At 43.8% G+C, this 20,252-nt stretch overlaps 1 protein-coding gene across 1 annotated transcript in view; it reads right to left on the bottom strand.

Annotated features, from left to right (window-relative positions):
* Window positions 1–1,242: 1,242 nt before the first annotated feature.
* Window positions 1,243–20,252, bottom strand: part of B4GALT1 (beta-1,4-galactosyltransferase 1) — a 52,166-nt gene continuing 33,156 nt past the window's right edge. The window contains 4 exon segments of the mRNA XM_070938482.1: window positions 1,243–1,723; window positions 3,923–4,027; window positions 10,697–10,819; window positions 11,922–12,109. Of these exon segments, the coding sequence (XP_070794583.1) occupies window positions 1,588–1,723; window positions 3,923–4,027; window positions 10,697–10,819; window positions 11,922–12,109 (552 nt within the window). The 3' untranslated portion in view covers window positions 1,243–1,587.

The raw sequence follows: 20,252 nt of genomic DNA, 5'->3' as shown, positions 1-20,252 counted from the left end.
CTGTATTTAGAGAAAATCTGGAAGCATAACTTCCCATTGGACGAGGAAATCCCAGCAGACTGACTCGGAGTTGACAAGTTCTGGTCAGTTGGAGAGTAAAAGCTGTCTCACTCTTGCCAAATATTCGTGTTTCCCAGTTCCTGTTCTTAAGACAAGGACAACTTTGCAGAATTAGCTTGGGAGAGACCCCATCAGTGTTCCACAGGAACAGAGATGTTTCTCACATGAATAAATACAATGTTCAGTTTAATTCCAAAACAGATGTTTTGCAGGCCATCTGTTTGAGCATTACACACAGGCTTTGTCCTTTCTAGAAGTGGCTCATTTTCAAATAGCAACAGCACATAAGCAACCTAAGATTTATGTATTGCTGGCCTATCAATATTCTGCCTCTGTGGACCAACCCATGAACTGTGCCTTCCACCTATCAGCATCCCTTGTGCCTTTGAAGTTGATATTCACAAGTCACACCACAATGTGTTAACTCTGAGTATCAGACTTGGGATGCACGCTTTCTCCTTTCTATACCTTAGGGAAGGAACGCTGCCTGATCTGGGTTATAGTGCATATTTTAACCTGACTTCTCCACAATCACCCAATTAGATCCAGCAAAAATTAGGAAGCTTCAATTAGCAACCTAACATGATTGATTTTTGCATGAAATCAGATAGGATGAAAACATTTCACTCATACTTTCACCCCATAGTGCAGTGAGCCCAGTGTAAAAACTGGGCTGATGGTCCAGTTTTTAAGCAAGCACCATGGTTTCAAGATTTTGGCTTGCTGATACACTTTTGGGCAAAGAGGCCTGCCTTATTTAAATCTCCATGCCAGCAGAACAGAATGCAAAGCTGTTTGTTTTGAGGTTTCTAGTTCCTCTTTACCCCACAGAAGGTTACAGACAAGAAGGAACAATTTTGACAAGATTTGGGGAAGATAAATCAAAGTATGTAAACTCAAACCACTTTAGCAGCATTTTTCAATCCTTCCATCTGTACCCACAGCAGTGAATTTTCATACAGTGATCTAATTTTTAAATTAAATTGGGAAAAGAGCAGGAAGAAAGGGAAATGACTTACCACTGCAGAACACCTCACAATTTGGAAACAATAACATTCCCAAACTGTGACCCTCATTATTTTAAAGTGGAGAGAATGCCTATCAAATACACAGGCCTCTATCCACTAGGAATCCTTCTTAGGTTAGCTTCCTGGCATAAAAGAGAGCTTTTTGGAAAGGGAAAAACAAAAGAAAGAATGCTTTAATACAACTTTCATTCTTTTTTGTGACGCTTTCATGGGAGAACTTCCAGGGGGATTGAGCACCTAAGTCTCCAACCATTCCCTGAAAATTCATATATTTACAACTTCTATTTATTGTTTATAAAGTGTTTAAAAAATGAAGAAAAAAAATATACAGCGAAATTTGGGGTTAAAATTCTCATTTGTCTTGCCAACTGCAAGTTCTCAGGATGACAAAACAGGTGTCCATCTTTCAAGTTGATTGCATAAAATCATTTATAGAATGCTGAACAGTTGAATTGTCACTCGTTGGGTATTCTAAGTCTTCTATTGCATTTCTGCCACACTAGCTTTTTGGTGATCCAATATCCACTGTGATTTTTGTATATAATTGAAATTTATCAGTTTTTATTACGGTGTAAGTCAGAGAGTTTAGGCCATCAGATTTCATTGTTTCCTTTGTATGAGCAATTTTGTTAAACCTGTGAAAATAAAGTAGACTTACAGTTGGTAAATATCAATTTGTGATTAGTATCACCATTGGCCTTCTGCAAATGTTGGTTAATTGATTTGCATAAAACTGTATTTTGTATTTTACTTCCTTCTTACATACAATAGAACCTCTAGTTATGACTATAATTCATTCCATAACTTTTGGTCACAACCCGATTTGGTCAGGACCCGAACCTAATTTTGGAAATTTGGCACTTACCAAAAAAAAAAAAAAAAATGGCATGGAAGGGGAAATTGGCTGCAAAAAAAAAATTTTTTTTTAAAATTTTTTGGTCAGAACCCAATTTGGTCGTGGTCAGAAGCATTCGTGACCAGAGGTTCTACTATAAATATATTTGTTAACTGTTTCTCAGAGGAAGAATATAAAAAGTTCCATACTCAAAGATTGAAAATTTAGTGGCAAAAAGACTGTGCTCATAGAACAGAATTACTGATTTATAACAAACATTTGGTGGTGGAGCAATGGTTAGAATGTAATATTGCAGGCAAAGTCTGCCTACAGCCTGGAGTTCGATCCTGATGGGCTCAAGGTTGACTCAGCCTTCCATCCTTCAGAGATTGGTAAAATGAGGACTCAGATTGTTGGGGGCAATATGCTGACATTGTAAACTGCCCAGAGAGTGCTGTAAAGTACTCTGGAGAGGTACATAAGTCTAAGTGCTACTGCTATATTTTTATTTAATTTGTATCCTGTCTTTATTATTTTTACAAATAACTTAAGGGGGAAAACATATCCAATATACTTTCCTCCTACTATTTTCTCCGCAACAACAACCCTGTTAGGTAGGTTGGGCTGAAAGAGAGTGACTGGCCTAAAGTCACACAGCTAGCTTTCATGGCTATTATTATTATTATTGTTTATATTTATATACCACCCTTCTCCCGAAGGACTCAGGGCGGTGAACAGCCAATAGATAAAACACAAAAAATAAAAAATTTAAAAACAGTATTAAAATCTGATTAAATTAAGTTGGCCCACAATTAAAAGCACCCCTGTATTAAGACCCATAATTAAACAATTTAAAAATTAAAACAATTTAAAAGAGTTAGGTCAGCCCGGCTTGTTGGAATAAAAACATCTTTAGGGCACGGCGAAAGGTGAGTAGATCCAGGATCTGCTGTATCTCCGGGGGCAGCTCATTCCAGAGAATAGGTGCCCCCACAGAGAAGGCTCTCCCCCTGGGGGTCGCCAGTCAGCATTGTTTGACCAACGGCACCCTGAGGAGCCCCTCTCTGTGGGAGCGTACTGGTCGGTGGGAGGCTATCAGTGGCAGAAGGCGGTCTCGTAAATACCCGGGTCCTAAGCCATGGGGCGCTCTAAAGGTGGTAACCAATACCTTGAAGCGCACCTGGAAGACCACCGGGAGCCAGTGCAGCTCACGCAGGAGAAGTGTTACATGGGAGCGCCGAGTCGCCCCCATAACCACCCGCGCGGCCGCATTCTGGACCAGTTGGAGCCTCCGGGTGCTCTTCAAGGGGAGCCCCATGTAGAGAGCATTAGGGTAGTCCAGGTGGGCTAATGCAGGACTTGAACTCAGTCTTCCAGTTTCTAGCCTGGTGCTTTAACCACTAGACCAAACTGACTCTTTTGTTATATTAGTAGTCCAATTACGGAAACTATGTTTTTGCTTTGGCTTCACTTCTGATTATGAGAAATCAGAATTCAGCTGAAACTGATTATGCTGTTTGTTATGTGATTATGCTGTTGAACTTGTGCTGGGCAGACCCAGATTCTAGCCTACTCTTAACCACAGATCTTTCTCTATGACTTTGAACCAGTTCAGACTGCTTCAGAAAGTTGTTGGGAGGTAATGGGAGGAAAGTTTACTATGTATGTTGCCTTGAATTCCTGAATAAAAGGCAAGATACAAATATAACAAGCAAAATGTTGCTAAGTTTTGTTTTCCAGTTGTGAATACACGACAGAGGCTGTTTGAAACACATCATAAGGATTGCATTCCTTGTCTTCTAAAATGGCTTTATTGAACATCATCCCAGGATTTTTTATAGTTCTAAAAGACAGACCTAGTATTTTAAAGAATCCCTATATATCTATATAAATACAAATAAGGCTATTTCATGATCAAATATTTGTTTCCGGAGCACCAGAAGAAAGTTAATAAAGGCTACTTTGATCTATGTGGGCAGAAGCAGTATGAAGGACCTACCTCTGTGGATTGGGCTCATTTTTAGTGTCCCTCATATGGCGAATCATTCGACATTTTCCAATCGCAGCATCTGGGCGAGAAATCCCCATGCCTTTAAAAACCAATCTGCAAAGGCAAATAAAAGGTCAGGTTTCTGTTATGTGAACATCCTCTTTTTTTCTTTTAAGGAGCCATAGTTTAGCAATCTCCTTATCTCAGTTTGTTGCCATTATTTATAACAGCATATTCCAGGAATTATGTGGAACTAAATGGGGAGCTTCAGCTGTCACCCTCAGGTCATCAGGCACTAGGGTTGGTCTACTCTGCGGTGAGCGTAGTGGTGGCTCAGTGGTTAGAATGCAGTACTGCAGGCTACTTCTGCTGGCTGCCGGCTGCCTGCAGTTCTGCAGTTCAAATCTCACCAGCTCAAGGTTGACTCAGCTTTCCATCCTACCGAGGTCGGTAAAATGAGGACCCAGATTGTTGGGGAAAATATGCTGACTCTGTAATCTGCTTAAAAAGATAAAAGGTAAAGGTTCCCCTTGCACATATGTACTAGTCATTCCCGACTCTAGGGGGCGGTGTTCATCTCCGTTTCAAAGCCGAAGAGCAGCGCTGTCCGAAGACGTCTCCATGGTCATGTGGCTGGCATGACTAAACGCCAAAGGTGCATGAAACGCTGTTAACTTCCCACCAAAGGTTGTCCCTATTTTTCTACTTGCATTTTTTACATGCTTTCAAACTGCTAGGTTGGCAGAAGCTGGGACAAGTAACAGGAGCTCACCCCATTACGCAGCACTAGGGATTCAAACAGCTGAACTGCCCACCTTTCAATCGACAAGCTCAGCATCTTAGCCACTGAGCCACCACATCCCTTGTAAACAGCTTAGAGAGAGGGCTATAAAGGACTGTGAAGCGGTATATCAGTCCAAGTGTTATTGCTACTCCGCAGTAGAATACTGTGTCCCTGTGTGGCATAACAGCTGCCATACTAGTAAATTAGATGTCAGACCCAAGCACACCATGAGGATTATAAGCAGATGTATTAAAACCAATGCTGGCTTCCAGTTCTGAGCCATATAGCATCATCACCTTTATGAAGGCAACATGCACTAGTGAGAGAATACAGAAAAATTATGAACAATTCACCCCTCCCAGTGCAGCTGACCTTCCTCATCTATCAAGCTGGAAGATTCAAATCCAGGAAGCCCCCAACGGCACTTGCACAACATCTGCCCAACAATTTTAATATTGATTCCCAATGGAAAGCGAAATAGGTTGCTGAATGCCCAGATATAAGAAGACATATAAGTGACCCCACAAAAAAGGAGCCAGGCTTTGAACTATCACGTCAGCAATGGACAATGCTGACTAAGATTTGCACCTCACATGGCAGGTGCTGGGACTCTCTGTATAAATGGGGCATGGTATCCTCCTCTCAGTCACGTCAAACTGTAGATCACATCGTGACCAGTTGTAAGCTGAGGGCATAGACCAGATCAGTATCTGATTTTTTTTTAATATAGGAAATGCTATGCTTGAATGGTTAAGTGGCCTAGATATTTGGATTTGGACATAGAACTTTTTAACATGTATATTTTATTGTGTTTGAATCTAGGCGACATATTAATATATTATGGTAGTTCATATATGAAATGCCATCTGCTAAATAAATAAACCTTATCTCAGAAATGCATGTGACATCCCTTTAACCAAAGTTAGTCATTAACTCAACCCATGCTTTGTATTTCATTCTACATAAAAATTATGACTACAACAGGTACATCAATATCAAGGAACTTCTCCCCCGTTAATTAATATGATTTAAGGCTGCAGTAATTAACTGAAGATCTCAAGTCAAACAGTTCTATTTTAATCCACTCTTTTGTTCAAAGGCAAGGTGCTGTACTTAAGCATATAGAAATGATCTGCTTAGATGGTCAGAAGAGATGAATAAGGGGAAGATCTCATGATTCTTCTTTGAAGTTCTAAAAGCCTACCCATAAAATGTCCTGCCTGCCAGAGAAAGGTTGCGCCTCAACTCCCAGCCTCTTTAAGCCTGACTTCCTTGCTATCCAGCTATTGTAGGAAAGGTGCAAACAAAAATGCTTACATAAATAAATGCATGTGCCCCTTGACAAAGTAGGAAGAAAATAATGTTAAATAATGGTCGTGTCAGTTTAGCAACAAAGAACATGAGGGTTGAAAAACAAGTAAATGAGAAACAGGAAATGCTGGTGACCTTGTAACTCTAAACATTATTGCTTTCAGCCTTCCATCCTTCCGAGGTGGGTAAAATGAGGACCCAGATTGTTGAGGGCAATATGCTATTTAGTATACTGTCTTTGGTGTAAGCTGCCCAGAGTCCTTGGAGAGTGGGTGGCATAGAAATATGACTAATAAATAAATAATAATAAAAATAATAATAGTAAAATTTGCTAAGTATATTTCTGAGCTTCCTGAAAGAACATTTTCCTCTAAATTGTGAACAGAATTTATTTAGAATTAAAGAGCAGGACTACTAGTAAGAGCCCAGAAATGGATTCTTGTATAAATCAGAATCTGGTATTTCTCATTCTCTTGATGGTATTCTAAGAATACCATCTAAAAATCCTGGTGACCGCTAAATGCTAAGCATATTTTCCTTCTGTTTGCCAGACTTAACACCTCTTGACATAAAACACTTCCTGCTCATCCCAAACACTATGTGCACCTAGTAGTATGTGCCAAGGAAACAAGGATTCAAAGGGACTGAGTAGAAACACTATTTGCTTTGTTGCTAAAGTCTTGACCCAACAGCAGGCAGACAGCCTCTCACTTGGTATAAATCAAGAGACCAGTGCTAGAAGACAAGGAGAGCGGTGACCCTTGAATAGCATGGAGCATGGAGTAATGTCCCTGGATCACCTGCTTTCTAAAACAGCAAGAAAAGGAACATTGCAATGTTCCCTGGTTCCCTTTGGAAGCAGGCCACTGCAGTTTACTTTGCGTCTGCCATACAAATGTTTGTTCTCTAAAATTAATACCATTGGTAAGGAGAATGCAAGTGGTTCATGGTCTGTAAATATTTGACAAATGGTGTATGAAGTTATGCAAGAGGTGAGAAAATAATCAAGAGAAGGCTTTGCTATTAAGGCCACCTCCAGGATGGTCCACTGAAGCTGAAAGGTGGAAGATTTAAGGCAGATGAAAAGAAACCCTACATGCTGTGCACAGTTGAACTAAGGAATTTGCTATTCAAAGTGCTGCCAAAGGTTTGAAAAGCAAATTAATCCATTCATAGCTTTTAATCATGATGTGCTTATTGCCATCAGAGTAAGAGAAAAAATGTCTCAAAGTATCAGCTGCTGCAAAATATGAGCAGAAGGCCAATAATGTTCTAATCTCAATGTGAGCAGAAGGCCAATAGTGTCCTTGTGCTAATGGGCCTCACAAAATGCCGATAGGCCTTTGGTTTGCTTTAGCAGGACTCCTGTGAAATCTTTCACTTCCTTCTAGCATATACATGGAGCTAGCCACTCTCCAGCATGCTATGGCAAACATTGTCTCCAAGCGACAAAAAAACACAGACGCTCCACAAAGTCATAGGCTGCTTTCTTTTCGACCACAACCAAAGATGGAAAGGGGAGTGAGACATTTCTGTGGGCTAGTTGCAACTTGTCTGCACTTGCTTGATTGTACCCTAAACAAAAGAAGCCAGAGCTATACATTAGTTATAGGCAATGAGCTGGTTTATTATGGCATTAGTATTAACCCTTATTGCAATAACATGGTAGGAGTCAACAAGAGAAACCAGATCTTAAATCAAAGTAATGGCAGCACATACATCAACTTTCATTTAAAGCAGGAGTGCCAAACTCAAGGCCTGCGGGCTGGATCCAGCACATGGGGTGCTTAGATCCAGCCCATGGGGCCAGCCTGGAAATAGCAAAGGACCGGCATACAGTGGCTTTGCTAGTGAAAATGGGCCACACACACACACACCGTTTTTGGCCTGGACAGCCTCCTGCAGCACCCTGCCGGCCAAAACAGGGTGTGCGGGGGCCACCCGTAGTCACCCCATGCCCTGTTTTGGCCAGCTGGGTGCTGCAGGAGGCTGTCCATCCCATCTCCTCCCCCCCCCGACCTGGCCCATGGAGGACAGCTACAATGCTGATCCAGCCCTCCAAGAAATCCAGTTTGACACCCCTGATTTAAAGCAATAAAAATAAAACTATCCCCATAGTGAATGCTTATATCTTTATCTAAAAAGAAGAAACCTCCACTGAAGTGTCATCTAAAGCCAATGTGCCAAGGTGTTTCTTAAAATGTTCCAATCTGAGTTAAAGAAGGCATTTGGATTTGTTCTAGAGCAAACAAGTAGCAAGTTCACATATGCAGCTGATTCAGAAAAGCATAATTTCCATATAACTTAACACGGATTCTAGATTCAGAATGTCCATTTTAAAATAGACCTTTGATCAGCAATATGCTGGACTTTCACAAAATTTAAGTCCTTTAAATTTAGATCTCTAGTTCAATGCCTCCTTATAGGCATTATGATTGTACATCACACCAAGTCACATAAAAATAGTAACTCTGAGACTTATGTACATCATGTAGAAGCTGGAAAGTCCTTGAAACTTGCACAGAAAATGCAGGAATGATACAGGACATCCGTGTGTCAATCAATTATACTGCAGGATGGGTAGACATTCAATATCTTTATGCTCAGAGTATCTTTTTGAATTCCTTATAGTTGGAATATTATAGTTGAGATTTCAAGCTGAAAAAATTCACAGGATGTTTACAAAGGACTTGTTATTTTGGTGAGGGGGGTTCTTATTGATTTTATTGCACAACAACCTTGGCTTTATATTTTATTGTGTAATCCAACTAAAATATCACAACACAGGTGAGGTGGCAGGGGCAGGGAAAAGAACTTGGTTGGAGAGTTATTTAAAAATGTTCTAGCAATGTGCTGAAAGAATACTACTGAGTCATTAAGTAGCAGAACATCCTAATGAAAATAAAATTTAAAAAACCTTATGATATCTTGATTGCAGTATATGGACTTAGCCCAGCAGTTATAAATACTAACATAAGCAATCATTTTATTTGAAGCAAAAGACAGATTTGTTTAAGAAATGGGTGAGGGTAGAAGATTCTCAGTTCTATTACACCTGCATCTTGAAGAAAAGACAACACAAAGCAGGGAGATCATTTTAAAAGACAAAAACTCATTTCACTAACAGGTAAGAAACTGACACGGGGACACGTATGAAAACCTCTTGCCATTTACTGTAGTCTCAACAAGGCTCCTTGATGATACAATACACTGTCAGGGTGAGAGAAATAGATGCACTTAATAGGAGGGAAGCGGGCTAGTATTTGAAAAATAAATGTATCTTCAACAATCCCCTTCTAGATTGGTACTCAGAAATAATAATGGACAATGATAGGGGAAGCACCACACAAGAAAAGCATGGCTTAATTAAATAAGCCATGCTTTATTGTACATGGATTATAGGGATTCTCAATTTTAGTTTCTAAACAAATTAGTAGCCTCCAGAGATGATAATCTGAACTAAATTGATACTGGCTCTTTTGTCCACATTTGGGCTCTGGATGATTGTTGCTCTAAGTCAAAGATGGCTTGAAGGCCCTGAAATTCCTTAGGCCACCGTAGCCAGAGGTGGGCTGCTGCCGGTTCGGACCTGTTCACCTGAACCAGTTGTTCCAATTCTGCACAGTTCGGAGAACCGGCAAATTGGATCACTGGCTGGCCCACACTCTCCCGTTTTTGGGCATTTTCAGCCAACTTTTCCTGCCAAAAACAGCCCGAAAAACAGCCTGAAATCAGCCCCCAAAACAGCCTGAAAAACAGCTTGAAAATGGCCCAAAAACGCTGGCTGCAAGAGGAAGAGAAGTCAGGTGAGCTGGACCCAGACATGTCCTGGGTCCCCTTGTCCCAGAAGCAACAACCTGGCACTCTTCCCCTCTCTGCTAGCCCACTTCTTCACACGGTATCGCCCAGCAACAGAGACAGAGAAGGAGGAGGCGTTTCTATGTGATCCTGTTTCTGTGTGGCACTCTACCCTCAATGTTAGTGGCCGCCACTGCCCCCTTCACCCTTTCTATCTCCGCTGCTGGGCGATCCCATGTGAAGAAGGGGGCTAGCAGAGAGGGGAGAGTGTGAGGTTGCTGCTTCTGGGATGAGGGAACCCGGTCCAGCTTACCCAGCTTCTCTTCCTCTTGCAGCCAGCTTTCCTAGTCTAGCTTGACACAGTCTCTCTCTCTTTCTCCCTCTCCCTCTCCCTCTCCCTCTCCCTCTCTCTCTCTCTCTCTCTCTCTCTCTCTCACACACACACACACACACACACACACACACACACCAGGTTGGATCTTTCTTCCCCCCCCATAGGAGACCCCTGGATTCCCTCCCCAACCCTGCCTATCCCATACAGGTACCACCCACACAAGTGACATAGAGTTGGCCATGCCCACTCAGTCAACATGACCCCCATCCAGCCACACCCACCCAGCCAGTCATTAGGGCAGAGAACCAGTTGTTTAAAAAATTTAGCGCCCACCACTGACCGTAGCCATGTTTGTCAAGACAAACTCTTCGCATGCAAATATTTCTTAAATTCTGGATTTGCATTCTTGTACCCATAAGGCTACTTACCAAAGCAACATAGGAAGAAACCATATCAACAATCAACAAATGGCACAGAGAGAAACTACTATACCAGGCACAACCCCCAAAACTAAACAACAACATTCAACATTACGTAAAAAGATGAGGGATCTTACCTGTTATAAATGTCATCATCTTCGCCACCCCAGCCCCAATAATTATTGGGAAACCCATTGATTTTTTGGAATTGCTCCTTACTTAAAGCAGACACACCTCCAAAATACTGATTGTAAGGTAAGCTGGAAGAGACAAAGATAAATTGTTCATTTAAAATCATGTGATCACAGAGAAGCTTGGATTATATCTCTAGTCACAATTCTAGATGGAAGTGATCAGAACAAGTGACGTGTCACATCAGACTCCTGTAAACTTGTCTGTACCAATATATAAGTCCGTGTTTTCTGAAATCAGAGTTCAGAATTCATTAAAACCATTTTTCAAGTTGGAAGGAGCCAAAACTACTTTTTTAAAAGACTGGAAATCTTTTATGGAGATTTTGATGAAAATGGAAAAAAATGAGCTCTATGGTTCATTTTTATAGGAAGAATAATTCTGTTATTCGAGAGGATGTAAACAGTACTAGCTATGTTTGTAACTGCTGCAAAGATCATAAATTGCTTCTTTAAGTATTTCTTCTTTCTTTTTTCTGGATCTACAGCATATTGTTGTTCACTTTTTTCTGTTTTTCTTTCCTATCTTTATATATCTTTTTTGCTTTTCTATATATGTTTTCATTTTTCTATAGTTTTAATTTTGTAAAAAAAAGTTCTTCGTTAAATTTATATTTTTATTATGCTACATATAAACATATACATATTTATACACGTGTGTCTCTGTGTATAAATTTTATACACACACACATATGTATTTGTATATGTATATGTATACATATACTATTATTCAAGCTTTACTGAGCTGTCAGCAGCATCTAGGTAACCTTGTCTGAGGTCGGAGGGCATGCTCAGAAGGTAAGGTAGGGACTGCACTTAGATGGGAATATAAGGTTGGAAGCTAGACTGGACAGTTAAAAAAAGTAAGAATAATTAGAGTGTCATTAGAACAGATGCCACATTTAGTTGTGAAGGTACTCCACTGACACAAGCTATGTCTCAAAAAGAATCACTTTCAAGATCCCCCTAAATATTGGTTTGGGCCCCAACAGAGAACATGCAACAGAAAATCTGCCCGCCTTCCAATAGTATAATGCAAGAGTAGATACAGTCATATTCTCCAGATCCCCAAGACTAGAGATTATTTATTATATTTATTTGCCACCAACTCCCAGTAATTCCCTCATATTGGTATATGTTTTATGCTAAATGTAAACAACCAACTTCTTACCGAAATCCAAATTTATCCATAGATACAGAGAGGTGCCTGGGCTGGTTGTAACACTTATAGATATTCCTGTCATCCATCGGGATTAGGTCAACATCACTAAATACAAAGCAGTCATAATCATATTCTTTCAAAGCTTCTGTGAAGCCTACATTCAGAAGCTTTGCACGATTAAATGTTTCTTCTCCATCCTAATGTAAGAAAAGGAAGAAATGTTAAGAGCCTCCAAAAGACTAGTTAGTACTTCCTATTTATTACCATCTAGGGCATTCATCAGAGGCAACATATACAACACCACATACTCATATAAACCTACTATTTGCAAGTTTTCTGTCCAGTTTGGCTTATATTTAAGACCAACCACGAAGTTTATATGAAAGGAATGTCTTCATTTTGCCTTTCAATGAACTTCCCTTCAAACTCTGGGAAGAGAGAAAGCAGACACAGAGCAAAGAATTTCACTATGCTCTGCATCAGCCTTCCGAAACCTGGAGTTTTCTCAGTCCATTGGGGCTGCTGCTGAGATGGCCCTCCAGACTGCAGTTCATCGTTTTGGGGGATGCTGCTCATTTTCATATGTTAAGATTGTGTATAGTCTTGTGTAAAGACCTGTCTCTTCTTCCCATTCAGTTACCTGAATGTTGTTAAAACATATACAGTAGTTCAGATGTTGTCCAATGAGGAACAATGCCTGCAAGCCTCATTTACAGAGGGAGGAAAGGAAAATCAGCTTCCCAATAAAACAATTATTTAGATCATATTTTAATGTTTACAATTACTTTAATAAAAGAGCCTGGCATCATACAAACAGCTAGATCATATTTATTATAGTGGGAAGCAAAATGAAAGATTCTCTATGGAGGTCAAGTGTGTTTGTTCCCAGTGTCATCACCCTTAACTTTTTCCATTCTTCCTCTGCTATGTTTTGTTAACCAATGAAGAAACCCAACTATCAGGTTTTTTTTAAAGGATTTAGGGTATTATTGTCCTGCTTGTTCCACAGAACCATTTTCTGGCCACGCCTGGATGGTGTGACAAGAAGCAGAGTAGAGCCAGAACAGGATCTGGCAATCTTCAGCAGAAAAAAAAAGAGTACTTTAGACAAGTAGAAATTTTCAAGATAGTTATATTGAATGTGATAAAAAATTAATAACTCCATACTCTTTATAATACCCAGATTAGTCCCAGCACAACTGAAAGAGGTATCTGACAGAACCCTTTCTTCTGGTTGTTTTCATTGACTGATTGTGCCATCAAAAGAGTGTCAACTCTTAGCAAGCATATTTTTTTTCTCCATGAGTTGTTTTCACAGATTACTAAAAATAAAATGTACATTTTGGGAGTTTCTAAATTACAATCCAGTTCTACATTTGTTGAACTTGAAATGTAATGGAAATGTTTATGACCTTGGCAAAAATTACACAGCCAAACACAGCAATGAAAATCCCCTTTAAGTGAAGGATTGGATGAAATTACCATTCTCTCCTTCCAATTAACTCTCTTCACAGAGAAACTAGTCAACCATATGATTGTGGTCACAATTTACTGTGGATCAGTAAATAAGCAAAATTATAAGAGTGGGGCAGAATTAGGAAGTCACTTTCACAAGATCCCCTTAAATATGAATTTCGAAATAGCAGAATTATTAAAGGCATGTTTTGTAAATGGACACGTTTCCATTTCTGTTTCTGTAGATTCGGCAAAGACAAACCATAATAACATCCCAGAGTGGATAAAATGTTGAACTGGAAAATCAATTACATAGGGAAAGAATTATTTATTTCTAACACAAATTACTTAAGATGGATACCATAGAGGTCTTTTAAATGGATTGAGAAAGAGTTTTTATAGTCTCAAGTGACAGGTTATAGCTATTCCTGTTACATTTCCCTATACAAAGTCACTGCAGCAAAACACATGCAGTTAGTTCTAGCCATTATCTCTGGTAAATCAACTATTATTTTTTAAAAAGCCAGATTTGTGTGTGGATTAATTCATTTGTGGAATTATCAGTTTACCTTTTTTGTATCAAGCAGAGGGCTAATCAATACCAAAGATACAGCTGCATATTACTTTAAAAAAAAAATAAAACTCATATTCAAGTTTAGTTAATATATTTTAGCTTGAAAATGCCCTATTGAAAGAGAGGATTCTCATTTAACTTTTTCTTCTTCTCCAAAAAAGGTTAGAATTACTTTAATTCTTATTTTAGCCTTAGTACAATAGCTCTGCAAAATAGAAAAGCTGTTATGTTAGAAGGGTGCATATAGTTTTACCTATTTTAAAAACCTGGCTAAATTGTGGGAAAAGACTAATTCTCATCCAAGCCGCTTCTTCCGCAGAATTGATCGTAAGCTGGATCCCAAAATAGCAGCCTTGTATAGAAATGTGGCAATGTGAAAGCTTCCCATCATTGAAAGCAGCAGCCTGAGCAAGAGACTGCATGGGGAAAATTCAACACAGTTGTAGAGTCCCTTCTGTAAATGGTGTTGCAAAATGAAAATATGCTGGTTGCATTTCTTTGGAAACTGTCACATGTTCTTTCCATTTTCTAGTTCAATCAGCAAACATGAAACTTAGAGATGAGGGAAGAATTTTCTTTGGCACTAAGTACTTTGGCAGAACAAGGCAACTGTCAGATTCTAGAACTGGCAGCTTCAACTTTTCCAAAAAGGTGTCAGTGGAGCAAGTCATAGCCAACAGAATCTGACCTGGAATAGATGATCTTCTGGCCACCTGGCTTTCTCACAGTTTAGCCAAACAAACAAGAAGATATGCTGGGATGGTCTCAGGTCAAATCTTGTCATCCACAACATCATTCCACAGAAGCCACCATTTCAGTCTCAGCTGACAATCAGATCCAAGCTAATATACATGAACCACTTTGTACAGTATATCTCAAATCCCCCATTATAATTTCTTCTCATCAGTCCTGGCTCTGTCTCAACATTTCCTTTTTAGGAAAATGCAAATACAACCAGCCAAGTTTGCCAAGATAATTTCCTGGCATGTTTTCTTGAATGGCCGATCTCCTCTTTAAATTAATCATGTTAGCTTCAGCTTCCTCTCAAGGGAATAAACAAAGGCAAAAAAAAAATAATAATAATGCAGGAAGGAACCACAAACCAAACCACCTTTTGACAAAGATCATGACCTAAAAAATATCTCAATAACTTCTTCAGCTTCACGCTCACATTTATGACAAAACATCCATTCAACTATAGTAAGCATTCACTTTCTCTGCCTTCCATGTTGAACACTTAAACTCTGAATTTCTGTCTCATCTATTCAAATCCAACCAAGATAATGGTGATATTAAATGCCTCTCAAGCTTGAGCAGCTTGATAAAGACATTTATAGAATTATTATTAATAATAATAATAATAATAATAATTTTATTTCTATACCGCCCTTCTCCCGAAGGACTCAGGGCGGTGTACAGCCTATTTAAAAACACAAAAAACACGACAACAATTAAAATTTAAAATCATTAAATAATTAGGCTCCAATTAAAATCCCAGAAATTTAAAATACCCCAATTTAAAACATTATGTTAATAGCCCTGCCTGGCGGAACAACAGGGTCTTCAGAGCGCAGCGAAACACCCGGAGGTCGGAAATCTTTCGTATTTCGGGGGGCAATTCATTCCACAGGGCTGGAGCTCCCACAGAGAAGGCCCTCCCCCTGGGTGTCGCCAGCCGACATAACTTGGCTGATGGCACCCGGAGGAGACCCTCTCTGTGGGAGCGAACTGGTCGGTGGGAGGCTATTGGTGGCAGAAGTCGGTCTCGAAGGTACCCGGGTCCTATGCCATGGAGCGCTTTAAAGGTGGTAACCAACACCTTGAATCGCACCCGGAAGACCACTGGGAGCCAGTGCAGCTCGCGCAGGAGGGGTGTCACATGGGCACAACGGGTTGCACCCATAACCACCCGCGCGGCCGCATTCTGGACCAGTTGGAGCCTCCGAGTGCTCTTCAAGGGGAGCCCCATGTAGAGAGCATTACAATAGTCCAACCGGGAGGTGACAAGGGCGTGAGTGACCGTGCGCAAGGCGTCCCGATCCAGAAAGGGCTGCAACTGGCGAATCAGGCGAACCTGATAAAAGGCCCCCCTGGCCACGGCCGTCATATGCTCTTCTAAAGACAGCCGTGCGTCCAGGAGAACACCCAGATTGCGAGCCCTCTCTGTGGGGGGCAAAGATTCACCCCCAATAGTCAGCGATGGCACCTGCTGACCATATCGGGGCGCCGGAAGCCACAGCCACTCGGTCTTGGAGGGGTTGAGTCTGAGCCTGTTCCTCCCCATCCAGGCCCGCACGGCCTCCAGGCAGCGGGACATCACATCAAGGGCATCGTTGGGGTGGTTTGGGGTGGAGATGTACAGCTGAGTATCGTCAGCGTACAGATGACACTTCACCCCGAAACCACGGATGATCTCACCCAGCGGCTTCACATAAATGTTGAACAGGAGAGGCGAGAGGACCGACCCTTGTGGCACTCCCCATGCGAGATGCCTCGAGGTCGACCTCTGTCCCCCTGCCAACACAAACTGCGAGCGGTCGGAGAGGAAGGAGGAGAACCACCGCAAAACGGTGCCCCCTATTCCTAACCCCCTCAACCGCTGCAGCATGATACCATGGTCGATGGTATCAAAAGCCGCCGAGAGGTCTAATAGGACTAGGACAGAGGAGCAGCCCCTGTCCCGAGCCCTCCAGAGATCATCCACCAACGCGACCAATGCCGTTTCAGTGCTGTACCCCTGCCTGAAGCCCGACTGGTACGGGTCTAGATAGATAGCTTCATCCAGGTGCCGGGGAAGTTGTCGTGCCACCACGCTCTCAACAACCTTCGCCACAAAACGAAGGTTGGAGACTGGACGATAGTTGGCTAATTCAGCCGGGTCCAGGGAAGGCTTCTTGAGGAGGGGCCTCACTACCGCCTCTTTCAAGGCGGCAGGAAAGGCACCCTCACTCAGAGAAGCACTTATAATCCCCTGGAGCCAGCCTCGTGTAACCTCCCGGGAGGCCAGCACCAACCAGGAGGGACACGGGTCCAATAAACACGTGGCGGCACTAATCTTACCCAGAACCCTGTCCACATCCTCGGGAGTCACAGGATCAAACTCCTCCCAGGTAACATTCTCAAGACCTGCCCTCGTCTCCTCCCGTGGACTCATCCAGTCGGAGTCCAAGCCATCCCGAATCCGAGCGACTTTATCGTGCAGGAATTGCACAAAATCCTCAGCGCGACCCTGCAAGGGATCTTCCCGCACTCCCCCCCGGAGGAGGGAGTGGGTCACCCTAAACAAGGCGGCTGGGCGGTTCTCTGCAGATGCGATAAGAGCGGAAAAGTGGTTAGACTTTGCCGCTTTTATCGCCACTAGGTAGGTCTTGATATAAGACCTCACCTGTGTCCGGTCGGAATCGGATTGGCTAGTCCTCCAAATGCTCTCTAGGCGTCTTTTCCGACGCTTCATCTCTCTCAGCTCCTCAGAAAACCAAGGAGCCAGTTGAGATCGGCATCGGGTCAGAGGCCGCAAAGGCACGAAGCGGTCCACAGCTCCAGCGGCCGCCCTTTCCCAGGCGGCCACCAGCTCTTCAGTCGAGTCGTGTGTTAGGGTCTCAGGACACGGCCCAAGCTCCGTCAGGAACCTTTCGGGTTCCATCAGGCGCCTGGGACGGAACCATCTAGTTGGCTCCGTCTCCCTGCGGCGGTGGGCGGCGGTAGGAAAGTCTAGTTGGAGGAGCGAATGATCTGTCCATGACAAGGGTTTAATATCTAGGTCCCCTCTACCAAGATCATTCAACCACTGACCAGAGACAAAAATCAGGTCCAGAGTGTGTCCCCCTATGTGAGTGGGGCCTTGAACTAACTGGGTCAGGTCCATGGCCGTCATGGAAGCCATGAACTCCCGAGCCACCTCTGACGCCTCACCCGCGGATGGAAGGTTGAAATCCCCCATGACAATAAGTCTGGGGGTATCAACCGCCACCCCGGCAATGACGTCGAGTAGCTCGGGCAGGGTCGCTGCCACGTGGCAGGGAGCCAGGTACGTAGTCAGCAAACCCATCTGCACCCCACGGCCCCACTTTACACAGAGGGACTCACATCCGGCTATCTGAGGAACAGTGGTCTCCCTCGGACAAAGACTTTCCCTAATAATCACCGCCACTCCCCCACCCCTCCCCTGGGCCCTTGGCTGATGAAATGCACGGAAACCTGGCGGGCACATCTCAACGAGGGGGACCCCCCCCTCCTGGCCCAACCAGGTCTCCGTGATACCTGCCAGGTCCGCACCCCCCTCCGAAATAAGGTCACAAATGAGGGGGGCTTTATTAACCACCGACCTGGCATTACACAACATCAGCCGCGGACCCAGGGCCTGAGACTCTACACAACCCAGGACACGAGTCACGCATCGGGGGCCGGAGTGCGCAATCGCTCGTAAACAGAGTATGCGCACCCCCGACACTTGATATGGCCCCCTGCGTCCGTCATACCTGCCCCTCCCACTCATTATTTCAATTTCACAGCCCTTCCTGTCATCCCCCTGCTTCCCGGTTGAATTTCCTTTCGCGACCCTCCTGCTGCAACTAATCGACCCATCATCCCGCTCGGTTGCTATCTGGACCCCCCCAGGTCCGCTTTTACAACCCCCCCCCCCTCCCTCCCGGGTCCCCTTAAAATTTTTTTAAAAAATTTTCCTAAAAAACCCCTCAACCCCCTCTTCGCTACATGCCATCTCTCGGGGTTCCAAAGCCCGTCATCAAGATAGGCCCTCGATAATGTGGAGGGCCAGGCCTGCGAGAGGGGGGAGTCTCGCAGCGCAAGAAGGTCGGCTTTTTGGAGCATCAACCGAACCAGAGATGGGAAAAAGGCCAGTCCGGGGGTCTATCATAGTCCAAAGGGGTGACTGAACATACAGATCACAAAAATGTCCATTTGTAGAGCTGGACTCCACTGTCCTCTCACGACAGGGAGAAGGTCCAATGTTCTTTTTCTCCAACAGAGGCTAATAGCCAACCATCCTCTCACGATGGCCGGTCCCGTTACAAGGGTTAACGGGAACAATGTTCTATCCTCCCCGTTGGGATACAAAAATCCCTCAGTTCTTTCAAATGGTGTTCAGTCTCTCCTACCAGCGAGGGCATGAGTGGAACATAGTGGGGGGGGGGTCCAGGATGTCCAGAGCATAGTAGTTCGTAAGCCCCACCCCCCATGAAAAAGGGGGGGGGAAGGCAGGGGGAAGGAGGGGGGGGGAAACAATATCCCCAGAGGAGGGTAACATCTCCTCCTCTGCCGATCTGTAAGTCCAGGCCCCCTCACTTCGGCTTCTCCTCTCCACTCTCAGCAAGCCACCACTGCAGCATTCTGTGGCAGACGTCGCACCGGAGCCAGTGTCACCCCCCACCCCAGCACCATAACAGATGCATGGGGGGGGGCAACCAGCGCCGCCAACTGGCCTCCACCGCCAGCACCGCCTTGGTTCTGCTGCTTTGAGTGGGGGGGGAGGGGGAGGGGGGGCATCGCCCCACGGCCGTTCGTACCACCGCCGGAGCCACCGTCCCCCTCCAGCCCCTCTTCTCCGATGGAAAAAAAAACAAGGACCGCAGCTAGATGACTCTTTGCGGCCACGCCAAGCTGCTCCCACCATCGCTGCTACCGCCATTCCCGCTGCTGCTGCTGCCGCCGCCATCACCGCCGTTGCTTTCTCGGCGCCCTCAGCTGTTCTTCGGCGCCCTCAGTTGTTTACGGCGCCCTCACCGCCGCCACAACCTCGCGGGGCTCCAGGCAGTCCCACAGCGCCCAGGAAGGTCTCACAGCGTCGCCGCCGCCGCCGCCGCTACCAACCCTGCGGCGCTCCGCGGCGTCCTCGGCGTCCCAAGCACCCTTCAGGACCTCTCCCAGACCGCTAGCCCCTCGCTCCAACCATGATGTCACAAGGGGAGCAAAAATCCTCCCCAGGTTGGGCAGGGGCTCTCCTCACTGGGGCTCGGGGTCGCAGGAGGATTTAGCGCCCCTACACCCCTCGAAAAGGCCAAATAGCCCCCATCATCAGATCGGGAGCTCACCCAGCACCGCCATCTTCGAGCATGCGCAAAGTACTAAATGTCTAGAAGTTACCAAAATATAGATACTTTGGAAAAGGCCTTACTTCATCTTACTTTCTTAATTAGAAAGCTTCCCATTCATTTAGTTAGCTGCTTAGACAGCTGCTGGGGATATGTTATTCTTCTCATTTTCAGCGGCGTTCCAAAGCCTGCAGCAGAATACACAGCTGATTTACATAGAAGCAACTCATTCTGCATTTAATGGGGATAACTTTCTATGTC

The sequence above is a fragment of the Pituophis catenifer genome, unplaced genomic scaffold (assembly GCF_029215685.1).
Source record: "Pituophis catenifer annectens isolate HBS135680 unplaced genomic scaffold, rPitCat1.0.hap2 SCAF_2, whole genome shotgun sequence".
NCBI lineage: Eukaryota > Metazoa > Chordata > Lepidosauria > Squamata > Colubridae > Pituophis > Pituophis catenifer.
This window is presented reverse-complemented; position numbering and strand designations above follow the sequence as displayed.